At 43.0% G+C, this 13,936-nt stretch overlaps 2 protein-coding genes across 2 annotated transcripts in view; both read left to right on the top strand.

The window, feature by feature from the left end:
• LOC310930923 (DENN domain-containing protein 5B-like) overlaps positions 1-2,250 on the top strand; it is a 28,030-nt gene extending 25,780 nt beyond the window's left edge. The window contains exon 21 of the mRNA XM_083893987.1: positions 1,774-2,250. Coding sequence (XP_083750113.1) covers positions 1,774-1,957 — 184 coding nt within the window. The 3' untranslated portion in view covers positions 1,958-2,250. The remainder of the gene's footprint in view (positions 1-1,773) is intronic.
• Positions 2,251-4,424: 2,174 nt separating this feature from the next.
• On the top strand, positions 4,425-13,429 carry sinhcaf (SIN3-HDAC complex associated factor). The gene is made up of 6 exons (XM_083893846.1): positions 4,425-4,528; positions 9,321-9,448; positions 9,536-9,635; positions 10,091-10,214; positions 11,030-11,180; positions 12,833-13,429. Exons 2-6 carry the CDS (start codon positions 9,321-9,323, stop codon positions 13,161-13,163), a joined length of 834 nt encoding a protein of 277 aa, XP_083749972.1. The 5' UTR covers positions 4,425-4,528; the 3' UTR covers positions 13,164-13,429.
• The last annotated feature ends 507 nt before the right edge of the window (positions 13,430-13,936 follow it).

Genomic DNA, 13,936 nt, shown 5'->3' with positions numbered 1-13,936 from the left:
GCCTCAGGAAAGAAGCTGGACCTCAGCTGAGAAGTTATGGACTTGATACCCGGGCTCAGGCCTGCATGTTCTCCAGTTTCCTCCATCAGACTCATTGAGTGAATGGTTGTTCATCTCTATATGTTGGCCCTGTGATGGACTGGCGATCTGCCCTGGGTCCCTATGTCAGCTAGGATTAGCACCAGCAGCACCACGACTCTCATGTGGAGGATAAAGCAGCAGGCGATGGATGGATGAAAAAAGGGAGCGGGAGATTGACAGGTGGATCGGTGAAAATTGATTTGTTACATTTGATTCTTAGGTTAATTTTCGCTCATCAGTGACAGTGGGGTGAAGATTGAGAGTGAAGTTGTGTTCACACCTAGCCTGACGAGCCAGACCCACATCAAGATGTAGGGTCTGGGAACTCTCCATAGGCATGGCTCAATCGGAGGGGTGGGATAAACGCTTGTCCTTCAAAGTCCCTCTCCACGCAATAGGATAGCGCTACAACCAATCAGAGCAACGAAGGAGGTGACGAAGTCAGAGCGACGTAAAAATGCTCTGTGGAAAATGCGGAAGTGCTCTGTGTTTATGTGCTGTTGTGAAGTTTGGTGAAGACATGCCGTAATCAAATGTTGTAATGGAGATCAACGACTGTTGCCGTTTTTGTGAAAGGAATTTGAGGATTTCGGGCGTCATTGCACATTCAACAAACATCTTTCAAAGACAGAAGAAAAAAGAAAACTGTTGCCGAGAGATTCCAACATGTTGGAGTGGCGATAGGTGACACACAGGCAAAGTTGAAACGACTTTGTCAGCAGTGTCTCACCGTTTTGTCGAGACTAGAGCGTGACTTGCCGGTGTGCTGGAAATCGGTGGAGGACGAAAAGGACGTGGAAGCCTCCGCAGCAGAAGGTCGTGCAGATAAAAGAAGACCGTGAGCTGTATTGTGACATATATTGTAATATCATGTGACAGTGTACAATAGCCTGGTTTTCATTACAGGCATGTTTCCAACTAGTTTTGCCGGCAGCAACATCATTTGATAACATGGTTTACTTGTACTACCCCTGTTTTCATACGCTCTAACCTAAGCTGTTATGGTCGTCATAACGTTAAGCCCGCCTACCGCGATGTGATTGGGCCGTCCGTTTCTCGATTTCTCAGCTCCTAAGCTCAATGGAGCGTAGCTAGACTGCCCCGCCAGCCAAATTACATTTGCTGCCGCTAGGGGCGTCTAGATTTCTAGGCTAGTTCACACCAGGATGTCATCGACTTATTTTTCTTGTCCTCTGGTTGAGACTCTGTTTAGAGTGGTACCAAGGCTTTTGAGGTTTGGTATCATTACTGTTTCTGATGCTTAGCAGCTAGTTGTCCTCTGCTTGCTCTGCTGGTTTCTCCAATGTTGAAGTGCTACAAGCTGTGTTACTGGATTGGTGGCGGTGTGTAATGAAAGTAAGTTTAGCCCACTCCTCTGCAACCTTCTGCAAAGAAGAGGACAATGGACGAGTGTGACTCTCTGTTATCAGTGGTTCATTCTATAATTCACACAGTTCACACATCCTGTGTTCTTCAGGAAAATTTTTTAACAAGTTCAGTCACATAACTGTGATGTGAGCTCACGCCAAGAGAAAGAGTTGCTGACATTTTAAAGCAGCACAAAGCACTAATAAAATGGTGGTGAGATGTACAGAGTCGCATATTCTCTTTGAACTGAGCTTGTAAGCTATTTTGAGAGAAAATGTTGTTTGGATATTTCTGGGAATATAACCCATGTGCTCCTCTTGACAGGGACCGACTTCTCTCTCAGTGGCTCCCCCTGTTGGCGGAGTGTCCCCTGACGGCGAGGACGTACGAGGAGGCTGCTCTGCTGCGGGACCGTGCAGCTGTACACTCCCTGTCTCGCATCCTACACACACTCAATGACTTCAGCATCACTCTGGAGACGGCGCTGGTTAAAGGCATCGATCTCTGACCCCGCAACAGAAACACTGAGCTTAGCCGTTCCTCGGCAAACCTTCTGCAGAAATGTTGACGGCATAAAACATCCATCTTTCCATTTTTGCAGGAACAGGAAGTTCATTCAGACCCTTGAAAAATGTGACTTTTTAGCATAAGCAGCTAAAAACACCGACATCTCCAGCTCCAAACATATTGCCTTGGTCATCTGTGTAAATGTCTTAGATTCTTTATTTGCTTTGGGAAAAAAGGTGGGATGTCTGCAATGCTTCACACTGTGAAATTCCCTTTCCCCGTGGAGATTCTTAATGTCACGTCATCTACTGTTGATATTTTCAAGGCTTGCACCGTTCGCTGCACTCGGCCCTTGGACAACTGTAACTCCTTATACTGCTGTACTGCTTGCACTTGAATTTAAAAATTAAACACATGCATGGCCAACACCTGTTTCTTTGTCTTATGTCTTAGTGAACCTGAAGTATCTTTGTAAATATACTGATGATGATGATATGTTGAATATGTTGAGGCTGTGCAGCGTCTGGCCTCCTTCTTCTTGCTTATTTCACTTGAGGGGAACAGTTGTGGTCACGAAACACTCAAACCCAGCTTGTGCCCTTAGTGTCTTTAGTGAGAACGTTGTTGGTGTTTCATCATCCCAAGTATTTTTGCTTCATTAGATCTTTAAGAATTGTGGCCATTTGTTATTATTGTATAATGAATGTGTGTCATATTTTTGTGTATAAGGATATTTTGTTTGTGTTTGTGGTGAAAAAAAGGATTTCATTAATGATATACTTAACTAGTTATATTAATAGTTTCTAAACTGTTCAGTTGTCTGACAATGAAACGAGCACAGGTTCTGTAAAATGCTAGGTATTATGTTGATGTTGCATTTAACAGTTAAACACAATGACCAAGACTTTATTATTATTATTTAAATACAGTTCTGAAAAAGCAATAAAGAATTGTTATTTATGAAATGTTGTCAAAGAATAAAGTTAACATTGATATAACAGACACGTTTGGTCTTTGTCCTTTTCTTTTTCTTTTTTTTTTCTGTTTACCTCAAATCTGTAAAGTCTGACAGAATTAACTTTATTATTATATTATACTATTATTATTTCTATATCACGTTTTTATAAGCTGTGATTACGGAGTACCTTCTTCCTCTTTATACTTTATGAAAATCCATTCTTTATACCATTTTTTAAACTGACACTTTTGAGTGGAAAAAACGACAAGCACTTAATTAAAGTGCTTCTTTATATATGCTTTATGTACCTGGTCCAATAAAATAATGTTTTAATGTAACAGATAGGTAGTCAAATCATTGTAGCGTTAGAGAAATGTGCAGCAAAAGTACACTCGTTTCTGAAAAACCCTTTCCTGAACAAAGGGTTTTAAAAGGGTTCCAGGTGGAACCTTTTGACAAGCCGAAGAACCTTATATGGTTCTACTTAGCACTTTTATTTCTAAGAGTGTATCACAAATGTGTGCTGAGTGAAGTACAGTGATGCACTGTTATATAACTGGACACAGTGATGGCTGCATAAACCGCTGTGACCACAGGGGGGCCCCCAAGAGCACATGACATGTTACAAGAGAGCAACCTGCAAAACATGACCAATCAAACTAAGTTGTTTAGTACTTTCCATGTTCAAGTAAAAATTCACTCAAATGTTTCACAGAAAAAACACAAAGAAATTCACACACACACACACACCTTCTTCATAAATAAACATTCAATTCACAGATCCTATGGCTAAAACAGATTATTAAAAGAAAATCACAAATGGTTAGGGTTAGGGTCAAATAATCAAATAATATGTAATAATGATGATAATAATAATAATAATAATAATAATAATAATAATAATAATACTAGTAAACAACATATAATGAATAGGAATCAAATTATGACATGGCGAGATTGTGATTACCATTATGTTAATGCTATTAATTATTAAATGTGCAATACTAATTCAACATCTTGAAAACTACTCTTTTCTGTTCAGGGTGCCCTAAATATTTGCCCCCCTAGAGGCTGGGGCCGCCTCTGTACAGTCTCCGTGTTCCAGCTGCTCTTTATTCAACACTTATGCAGCTGAAATCAACAAAGCGCATGCTCGTGAAGAGCGTGCGCGCCTCCAGACTGACCATCTGTCGCTGTGTAGTAAAAAACACACGCCCCGCCCCCCTGCTTACATTCTCCAATGTGCCATAGCAACGGCGGCCGAGCCCCCTGTTCCCGCGCAATGTTCCCATCCTTATAAGGGCAGCAGAGCGCAGACGCACGGTGACGTCAGACGTCGTTTATGTAAATGTCTTGATTGAAGAAAAAAAAAAAAAGAAAAAAAGAAAAAAAAACAAGGGCCCTCCTACTCCTGCTCGACTCTGAAATGGAGGTGTGGATGTGACGCATGCGCAAAGCTGCCACAACTCTCCGGTCCCGTCCACAGACGCAGACATCAACAAGAGAGCGAGCGGCTGAGTGATCCACATCCACGAGAGACGCATCGTAACGCCGCTGCCGCTGCTGCAGGGGACCGCACTCACTTTGACGCAGCTTTAAACACCTGCAACTAAGGTAAAGGCGGAAGCTGCGTGTTGATCGTCTTTTATGTGTTTATGGTGAAGCTTTAGACGAGGTTAAAGTGGAGCTGGACGCACGCTTCCACTTGTATTCACGTACATGTTTTGAAGGCCTGCGTGCTGCACAAGAGACGCAAAGTTAAGTGCTGATGAAGCGGGGGAAAAAACAACGACAAGTGTGTGTTTAAATGGAGCCACGGTGGCCTCGGTGTGCAGCCTCCTGCAGCGCTGCATTCAGTGTCACCAAAGTGTGTTTTCCTGCCACTTTTCACGCTCTTGTGAGACGCTTTGTGGAGCTGTGGAGCTGCAGGGTGTGTGTGTGTGCGGTCTTACTACACAGCTACACCGGCGGAACCACACAACTTCGGTGTGTGTGTGACTCTCACGCCCACTCGGAGCGGAGATGCTGTGAGCACGCGGCCACCGCCGCTGATGCTGATGATGCTGTCAACACAACAGCCCAACAACTGTGCGTGCGTGTGTGTGTTCGCCCCGTGGTGCACGCGCTGCGTTCAAAGTCCTCTTTCACGGTGAAAAGTGACAGAAAAAGCCACTTTGTGAGCGCGCGCGCACGCAGTTGAAGGTGGACGGAGTGTTCGCGGCGACGCGGCTCCGCAATAACAAAGAGTAAAGATCGAATTACAGCAGCGCGAGCCGCGTGTCTTTCATAAAGTGTTTCCTTTCAGTTTAAATCCCCACGCTCGCGCGTACGCACACACACAGAGTGGGGAAAGTGGGCCGTGGTCGAGCCGTCCACAGTCGTCATAAAATGGGTGCTGCGCATGAAGCAGGCAGCTCGTGCCATGCTTCCTCGCGGTTGGAGTGGGCGGTGAATTTGGCCACTTGCACTTTTCTCTCGATCAAATAATGGCGCTTTTTTCCCTCGATGTCTTGTTTTATTTCAAATAGCGGAAGTGTCGCCCGGGGGGGACGCCGGCGCCGCTTTCGAAGACATTTTGTGCACTTTGCGGTGAATTGAAGTGCTTTTCGCAGGGAAATCGCATCACACCCCCTTCGCCACGCTCCCTCCGCCTTTCAAGTGTGTTGCCATGTTGCGTTGCGTCACGTACTGTAGTCTGCTGCAGAGATCGTATGTAGCTGACAGAGGACGTACTCGGTGCTTGAAAGCCATGCTTAGACTGCTATTATTGATCACCATGGAAAACAAAACTACAACCAGTCGAGAGGACCTGGGTGACAACCATGACTTAACTGATTATTTAAATAAATGACGGTTAATCAATAAATTGGTTAGTCAACTTAAAACGTTGATCAGTGCTTTTCAAATCTCCAAATGATGGTGTTTTCAAATGTCACATTTCAAATACTTGGCCATAATAGAGACCTTGTTTTAATTACAATAAATACTTAAACTGATCAGTCAGTTCATTAATTAATTACTGCAGCCGTAATTTGAAACATATTAAACTTATATCAAAATATGCTTTGTTATACTTACACTGAGGGAATAATATTGCAGTGTATATTGTTAGTGTTACAGTTACCCAGTCAAACTATCACACCACAGTTTCCAATATGAGTTGTATTTAAGTATATATTATTATCTAATGTTTGTGTGTGTCATATTTAATAAATCTTAAGTGGGGGTAACGGCTGGGGATAAAAAAAACCCACCCCCATCTGTGGATCCTGAGAAGACATAAACACTGGCTGACACACTGTTCTTGTTTCATAACTGACATCTGGCTTCTTTTGATTATCATTGATTATTCCTCATAATTTATTTATTATGGGGGGGGGTCTTGACTACTCTTCTAAGTATTCTTCAGGTTTAGGTTTATCTATGTATCTGAAAACCAGTGCACTAAAAACATAGACATGCTTAGTCAGTGTCGCTGATTCTGATCTTTTTCATTGTAAGTCGGTTGTAAGTCTATTGTGAGCTGTTCATGTTGTGTGTGCTGCTGTTTCCTCGCTTGTGTAAAGATTTCATCTCCATTGACGACTTAGATTCCTCCACATAAACTGTAGATTTAGGACATCGGCATTATTTGCAAAATTCATAGTACGTTGTAAAGTGTGTATTTTGAAATGAGGAGATTGTTTGTGCGTATTTATTATTATTATTATTATCATTATTATTATTATTATTATTATTATTATTATTATTATACACACAATTGATCAGTTGTTTACTAAATTAATGAACAGCTATTGTTTTATAACCAATTTTTTTGTATTATCAATTTGGGCAGCTGTGGCCTAGTGGTTAGGGCTTCGAGCTTGAGACCGCAGGCTGAAGTGCCCCTGAGCAAGGCACCTAACCCCCTCACTGCTCCCCGAGTGCCGCTGAATGCAGGCAGCTCACTGCTCCGGGTTAGCGTGTACGTCACCTCACTGTGTGCTGTGTGTGTTCACTAATTCGCGGTTAAATGCAGTAATTGGAAATTTCCCCGCTGCGGGACTAATAAGGGACTAAATTTAATCTTAATCTTATTATAAGCTATCTGTATTTTTTTCTAGTTTCTTTCTAGAAACATCGTCGGATGAATTATTAGTAACGATCATTATTGTAGACTTTGAAGTATTCATGCACTAACATCACTCACTCATCTTTCTCTGTTGTTTTCCTGCTCTTGTGTCAAACTTTCCATGAGCTCTGATATAAGAGTGGGAGTGGGAGGTCTGTGATTTGGCTGCTCTGTGGCACCGCACTGCCAGGAGACCCCGAGGACGATGGCAGGGAAAAAAAGAGAAGAGAGTCTGGGGGGCGCGGCTCGCTCGCTTTTTTTTGCCGCAGTTCACATCCACATGTGCTGTGGAGATCACATTTTTGCCTAGCAACATAAATCTCAATTCCTCTGCATAATCAGCGGCTGCTGACTGCGTTTCCACTCATTGCACAGCACATTATCCTCACATTATGTTTTGTTTTTTGTTGAGCACAAACTTATAAAAGCATCCTCTCTCAGCCCAGAGACACGGATCGAGAGCGAGCTCATGCTGGAGTTTGAGTTTCCGTGCATCCTGTGATGATATGATCTGTCTGACTGTTGACCTACTTCCTCCATGTGGGTCACACAGCAGCAGAGAGATGCTCCTCCAAACATCTCTGTCTCCGTGGAAGCTGTGAGGCTTTTCCCTGGACATCACAACACACTCATTATACCAATACGTTTATTTCTACAGGGTCTTTTAAAAGCAACAACAAACTAAACAAGAAGAAGGAATAAAAGTTTAATATTAAAGGTTTAAAAAACGTTTAGAGGTATAAAATAATAATAATAACTGTCAAATATAAAAGGGTAAAGGTCAGATGGATAAATGAATAGACAAGGTCACAAGAAGCAGAAGATACCAAGTCATTCCAGACGCACTGAGGATGTAAAGCTGCAGCGTGGCTCGTATGGGGTCAACCTTTCAGAGATGTGGCCCGGGGGCCAGGCTCATACGAGCTTTAAAAGTGATCAGTAAAAAACTGTGCAGGGAGCCAGTGAAACGCAGCCAGGACTGGGCTGATGTTTGTCCAGAGCAGTAAGAAGCCGAGCTGCTGCGTTCTGGACCAGTTCGACGACAATGTGTGGAATACATTTAAAGACTTTTGAGAGATATTTGCACCCGAGTGCAAACTGAATCCAGTTGATTGTGATTTTATATAGTGCTGCAACTATGGATTATTTTAATACATGCAATTCAAAAATTGTTGAATGGTTTCCCAAACCCCAAAATGATCGAGTTTTTATGATTTCTTTATCAGAGAGCTTGTTCTAATTAAAGCTGATGATCAGTCTCTTGTCACAATGGTTGACAGTCGATTGTGACTGTAAAAAGCAAGATAAAGGTAAAATCTGTATTTATTAAAGCGGACCTAGACCGGAAGTTCCAATTAACGCAGTTTTTAAGTGTGTATCAGCGTCATTACCTTGTTTAAGAAGCCCTGAAGGGTCTAAACAAACAGTTCAGCCACTGCTGAGAACGCTGTGTTTTATTGTAATCTCGGGCTCAGCGAGATCTCTGAAAAAACCCGGTCTGGTTACGTAAACAGCATTTCTCCAGAACAGCAGATTGTCCTGCTCCGGGCACTAGTCCGGGCACATCCGGTTGCGAAAATTGAACCGCAGAAGAAGAATAAATCCGTTGTGGAGGTGTTTCACGAGCAACACTGTCTTCTGACTCTGGGTCTGACTCTGGGTCAAAGTCATAAAAGGGACTGCGGCGGGGAGTCGTGAAGAAGCTATTTTTAAACACTGTTAAAACAATGTTTTGATAATGAGGAGCAGTGCATCCGTCGTTCCAGAGGGGGGAGCTGCGCTTCTGAGAGCGGGTGTATTGAATATGTCACTTCTGGGTATTGGCCAATCACAAGACAGTTGTGTCTTCTGGGTGAGAGAGTTGAGTCTCAAATCTGCTCGTTTACAGCAACTAGGAGGTTTTTGACCATAAAAACAAGTTCATATATGTAAGTAGACTAACATATGTGCAACAGGACCACCATCTTCTCTTCCCCTCTTTAAATCCAGACTCAAAACCCACCTGTTTACAATGGCCTTGAGTTTTTATCAATAAAAATGCATTATTACTCACACATTCATGCAGTGCATCCACATGCAGCACTTCTTTTCTATCACACACCAGTCAGTCACAGCAGTCAGGAGCAACCTGGGGTTAAGTGTCTTGCTCCTGGCATGAGGAGCCAGGGAACAAGCCCTCCACCTTTTGCTTGGAAGGCGACCCATTCCACCGCTGAGCCATTGCTGCAGGGTGGCAGTGACTCTGCAGATATTTCACTTACTGATGCGTTATTGTTGTTGTCGTCCCGCACACAGATGTTTGGCTTTCACAAGCCGAAAATGTACAGGAGTTTGGACGGCTGCTGCATCTGCCGCGCAAAGTCGTCAAGCTCCCGTTTCACGGACAGTAAGCGCTATGAGAAGGAGTTCAGGAGCTGTTTTGGGTAAGTGACGCTCACCAGAGCACGTGCTAACTGTCGACGCTCTGTTTTTTTTTTTCGGTGGTGAACGTTTTTTCTGTTGCCTCGCAGACTGAGTGAAACGCGATCTGGAGAAATCTGTAACGCCTGTGTGCTTCTGGTGAAACGATGGAAAAAGCTGCCGGTGGGAACCAAGAAGAACTGGAACCATGTAAGTCCACGTTATGGCTACAGCTCCTTTAAACTGCAATGGAGAAACTTGCCCCGGTGTGCATGAGCCATGGTGTTCAGGAGCGTGAAAAAAAATGGATGACACAACTAACAACGTTAAAGACGCAACAGAAGAGAAGCAGAGGCACTAAATAGTCTTTACATCTATGTGTGTGTCTGTGTCTGTGTGTGTCTGTGTGTGTCTCTGTGTGTCTGTGTGTGTGGTTTACATCTCTGTCTTTGTTTGACTGTCCTTCCATTTCCTGGTTTTCTATTCAGTAAAACAGTGGAGCCTGAATTTTTAAGTTATGCAACCACAATTGTTGATCAGGCAACTAAACAAAGTGACAAGTGTTTGACCTGATCTGTTCACAGTCCATATGCTGCCAGCGCTGTACGATTGATCGACGTAAAACACTTGAATCATGGATCTTCTTTCCTCTCTCCTCCGTGCAGGTGGTTGATGCGCGCGGTGGCCCCAGCTTAAAGGTAACGTCCAGGCCCAAGAAAATAAAGTCCATCTCAAAGAAAGCACGGCCGAGTCAGATCGGCCGGCTGCAAAAGGAGCTCAAAAGAAACAGTGAGTTGTGAATTATTTTTTTTTAACAATTTCACGACCAGCAGAAGCACTCGGAGAGGTCAAACCTCTGAGGCAGCTCAGTGTCCCACAGTGTCCTACACTCCCCTAACTGGGAAGGTTAACATTTGTTTAGTTTACTTTTTTAAATCCTGTATCTCACCAAAATATAATTATTTCTTCCTGGTGCCATATCCTACATTCCCAGAAAATGTAATCCATGGCCCAATCCCATTTCTCATTTTTAAAATGAGAAATGGGATTGGGCACCCCCTGTTGTGGCAAACCCCCTGTTTGCCACTTTATCCCTTTTAAACTTTATCCCTTTCAAGAACACGACATGTCATCACCTCAGCAACAGAGATTCAACATAACATTATAGAATAATAAAAACCCATCAGCTGCTGTTAAATTGTTTTAGTGGACTATGGAATTCATTCATGTCCACATACTTGTGGATCAGTTTATGTGTTTATGTATAAGAGACTGTTGTTGAGCAAAGGTACACAAACTAATGAAGGAAACTCAAGGTTTCTTTGGTTTCAGCTAATTTGGGAAATTTCTCATAACCCTCTGCTCCGAGTGTGCTCCAAAAAACTCCTTTTGAAGTTCTAGTCAGTCCTTCTACTCGACCCAAACACTTTTCCACCCACACATGAATGCACTGAACAGGGGTAAGGGCTGATAGTGGAGTGAGCTCAAATCTGTCCTTTACTTTTGCAGCTGTGTTGCTCAATAACAGACAAAACACACATTTGTTTAGTTTATGCCTCTGAAATAACCACATGCAGAACCTAACGATCTCCTCCGCCCAACAGATTCAGATGCTCACAGCACCACCTCCAGCGCCTCTCCAGCTCAGTCTCCCAGCTACAGTAACCTGTCAGATGACGGCTCCGATGCTGAACTCAGCCCAGGTTCCAGCCGCTCCCCAGTTTTTTCCTTCCTGGACCTCACATACTGGAAGAGGTCAGTGAGATGATGAAGCGGAGGCACATCTGTGTCTTTGTTTAATACTTTACACTTTTATATTACAGTCACCTCTTTAGGACATTTTCTGGCATAAACATCGACCTTTTGTCAGGTCCAGCAGCCCTGATGGAGACTAAACGTGGTCCTAATGGGGCAGAACCTCATTTCTGAGGAACCGGTTAAGTTTGGGCCTAAGATTTGATTTGTGGATAGGTTAAGGTTAGTGTTAGGCATTAACTGGTTATGTTTCAGGTTAGGGATAGAGTTTGTTTAGGCTGTCCAAATGAACGGACGTTAACCTCTTCTTCACGGTTGCCCCAGGTACCAGGGGCAGCGTCACACGCAGCGACAAAAAAAGCATCATATAACCATATCTAACTTTAACAAACACAGACATGCTTATGATTGTTATCACTCTACGACCAAGATTCACGGATCCAGCCCCAAAATAAGAGCAAACAACAACTGACTTTCAAGAAATACAAGCAGAAATGTTGTCTTACCTTTGCTGTTTATCAAAACAAGTTCTTTTTAGACCAAGACATGTAAATAAAATTAAATGGGTTTTAATAATTGCAAAAGAACTTGTTTTGAAAAAAAAAAAAAAAAAAAACTATGATAACTCGCTGTAAATCGATGCTCCCTGTGCGGTGCGTAATAACAACTCTGTGGCTCTGTGGCGTTTTCAGTTACGCAGCGCCATAGCTCTGGCTTACCTTGGTCAATTAGGGTGATTGACAGCTTGTTTTAAACCTCTAACCCGGTAGAATCAAACCCTGGTCTCCAAATGTGTGTGAATCACTTCATTGGCGAGTCAAAAGGACATGCATGCATATGACGCATTTGTGTGGACATTCGCCCTTCTCTAATCAGAACGGTATAATGTCGCTCTGTAATGATCAATCAGACCGGGATTTGTCCCCAAAGCATGCTGGAAAGTGTAGTTCTTCATTAGAAGTGGTTTTGTTCCGGTGGAAATAACTTGTTTTGATAAACGGCAAAGGTAAGATGACATTTCTGCTTGTATTTCTTGAAAGTCAGTTGTTGTTTTGCTCTTATTTTGGGGCTGGATCCGTGAATCTTGTTCGTAGAGTGATAAAAATGGTACCACTGAAATCTGTAGATTCTCCGCTGTCCAGTTGACACGTGTTTTTTTCACGTGTTTTTTTTTGTTTACATAATCACACTGACGCTCTGGTGCCGCTTTTCAATGAGTGCGCTGTAACGTTTTTTTCGCTCCTGCTGGTTTGATCTGTCGGTGTTTTAACTGTTTGGTGAACATAAGAATGGTTTGTATGAGCTTTTAGCTGAGTTTCTGACCTTTCTGTGGGTATGCAGCATGTCTGTGTTTGTTAAAGTTAGATATGGTTTTATGACGATTTTGTCGCTGCGTCTGACGCTGCCCCCGGTATCGGGGGCAACCGTGAAGAAGAGGTAAATCACATTATGCTGGTGTGAAATAGTAAAGATGCATCGAAATCACCTCTGAATTCTTAATTAGCACATCGCTGGTGAGCCTTCAGTCTACGAAAACAAAAGGATTTTTTATTTTAAAGCAGTTATAAACTTATACTAACATACTTATGGGTGGGTTAACTATAGTAGACCGTTCATAAATCGGTTATCTGTGTTATCATGTTTTTGTGTAGGCAAAAAGTGTGCTGTGGAATCATCTACAAGGGGCGCTTTGGGGAGGTGCTCATCGATCCCCATTTGTTCAAACCATGCTGCCGCAAAAAACAGCGACAGCAGCAGCAACAAGAGGAGGAGGAGGAAGACGAGGAGGAGGATGACGAGGAGGAGGAAGTGGAGGTAGAAGAGGGCCAGGCGGTAATGGAGGTCGGCGAACAAAACTCCCAGATGGAAGAGGAAGTGAAGGAGACTGCGACATGTGAGGAAAATGTGGAGCCTGCGCAGCTATGTGTCACCATGACAACACCTCCATCCAGGAGTGTGGTGGTGGCAGAGGAAGGGTGGTGAAGTGGAAAGCCTTCCCTCGTTCACATCTCTGAAGAAAAGTTGGGGTGCGGTGTTTTCTCTTTGAGCACTTACAGGAAGAAGTCGCCTCAGATTGCCTTCAGTCACAAAGCAGCTGAAAATCCTTTGGTCTTCTCCATATATATTAATATTGTTGGAGGTTTGTTTATCACGTTTGAACAGTAACTTATGGACGACCGTGTTTCCACTTTGTCTCTCTATTATTTCTGTTTATATTTAATATTCCTACCAGGCTGAAGATGGACCATCACGTGTGCTGTTGTTTTGATCGACTCGTACTTTAGAGAAACGCTGAGGCTCTCGTTTGCTGGGACACGCAAGAGACTTTATTCCAAAACGCAATAAATCCACTCACTTGCAGGAAAAAGGTGCTACTTGAAATTCATCGCTCAACATTTCAGACATACAGCTGGAATCACTCTCACTGTGGATCTTTTCTAAGTGTAAGATGACTCATATTATACGATCATATGATGGTTTTGCTTTCTTTTAAATGGTGGATATCTCGTTTTGGAATTGATGACACTTGACCCTGACCAAGCTCACGCCTGTACAGTAATCCTTGTTTTTGTCTCTTTTCACTTTCACATCCAATCCTATCAATATGTTTGTGTGTGTAGTCTGGATTAGCAGTTAGAACCCCTGTGGGGGAATGTGTATGTAGTCCCATTTAAATAAGGCCTATTCACAGCTTCAATAGCAAATACACCAGCCTTAATTATGTGTTACAGACAGTGCTAGTGTTCATTCTGGAT

This window comes from Microchirus variegatus (assembly GCF_963457635.1).
Source record: "Microchirus variegatus genome assembly, chromosome: 8".
NCBI classification, from domain to species: Eukaryota; Metazoa; Chordata; class Actinopteri; order Pleuronectiformes; family Soleidae; genus Microchirus; species Microchirus variegatus.
The sequence above is the reverse complement of the archived record's forward strand: the minus strand, read 5'-3'. Positions and strand labels throughout refer to the sequence as shown.

Coding starts and splice junctions, on each gene's coding strand:
- sinhcaf (XM_083893846.1), top strand. CDS start 9,321: ATGTTTGGCTTTCACAAGCCGAAAATGTACAGGAGTTTGGACGGCTGC. Junction 10,215..11,029: donor AAAGGAGCTCAAAAGAAACA/GTGAGTTGTGAA, acceptor TCCGCCCAACAG/ATTCAGATGCTCACAGCACC. Junction 11,181..12,832: donor GACCTCACATACTGGAAGAG/GTCAGTGAGATG, acceptor GTTTTTGTGTAG/GCAAAAAGTGTGCTGTGGAA.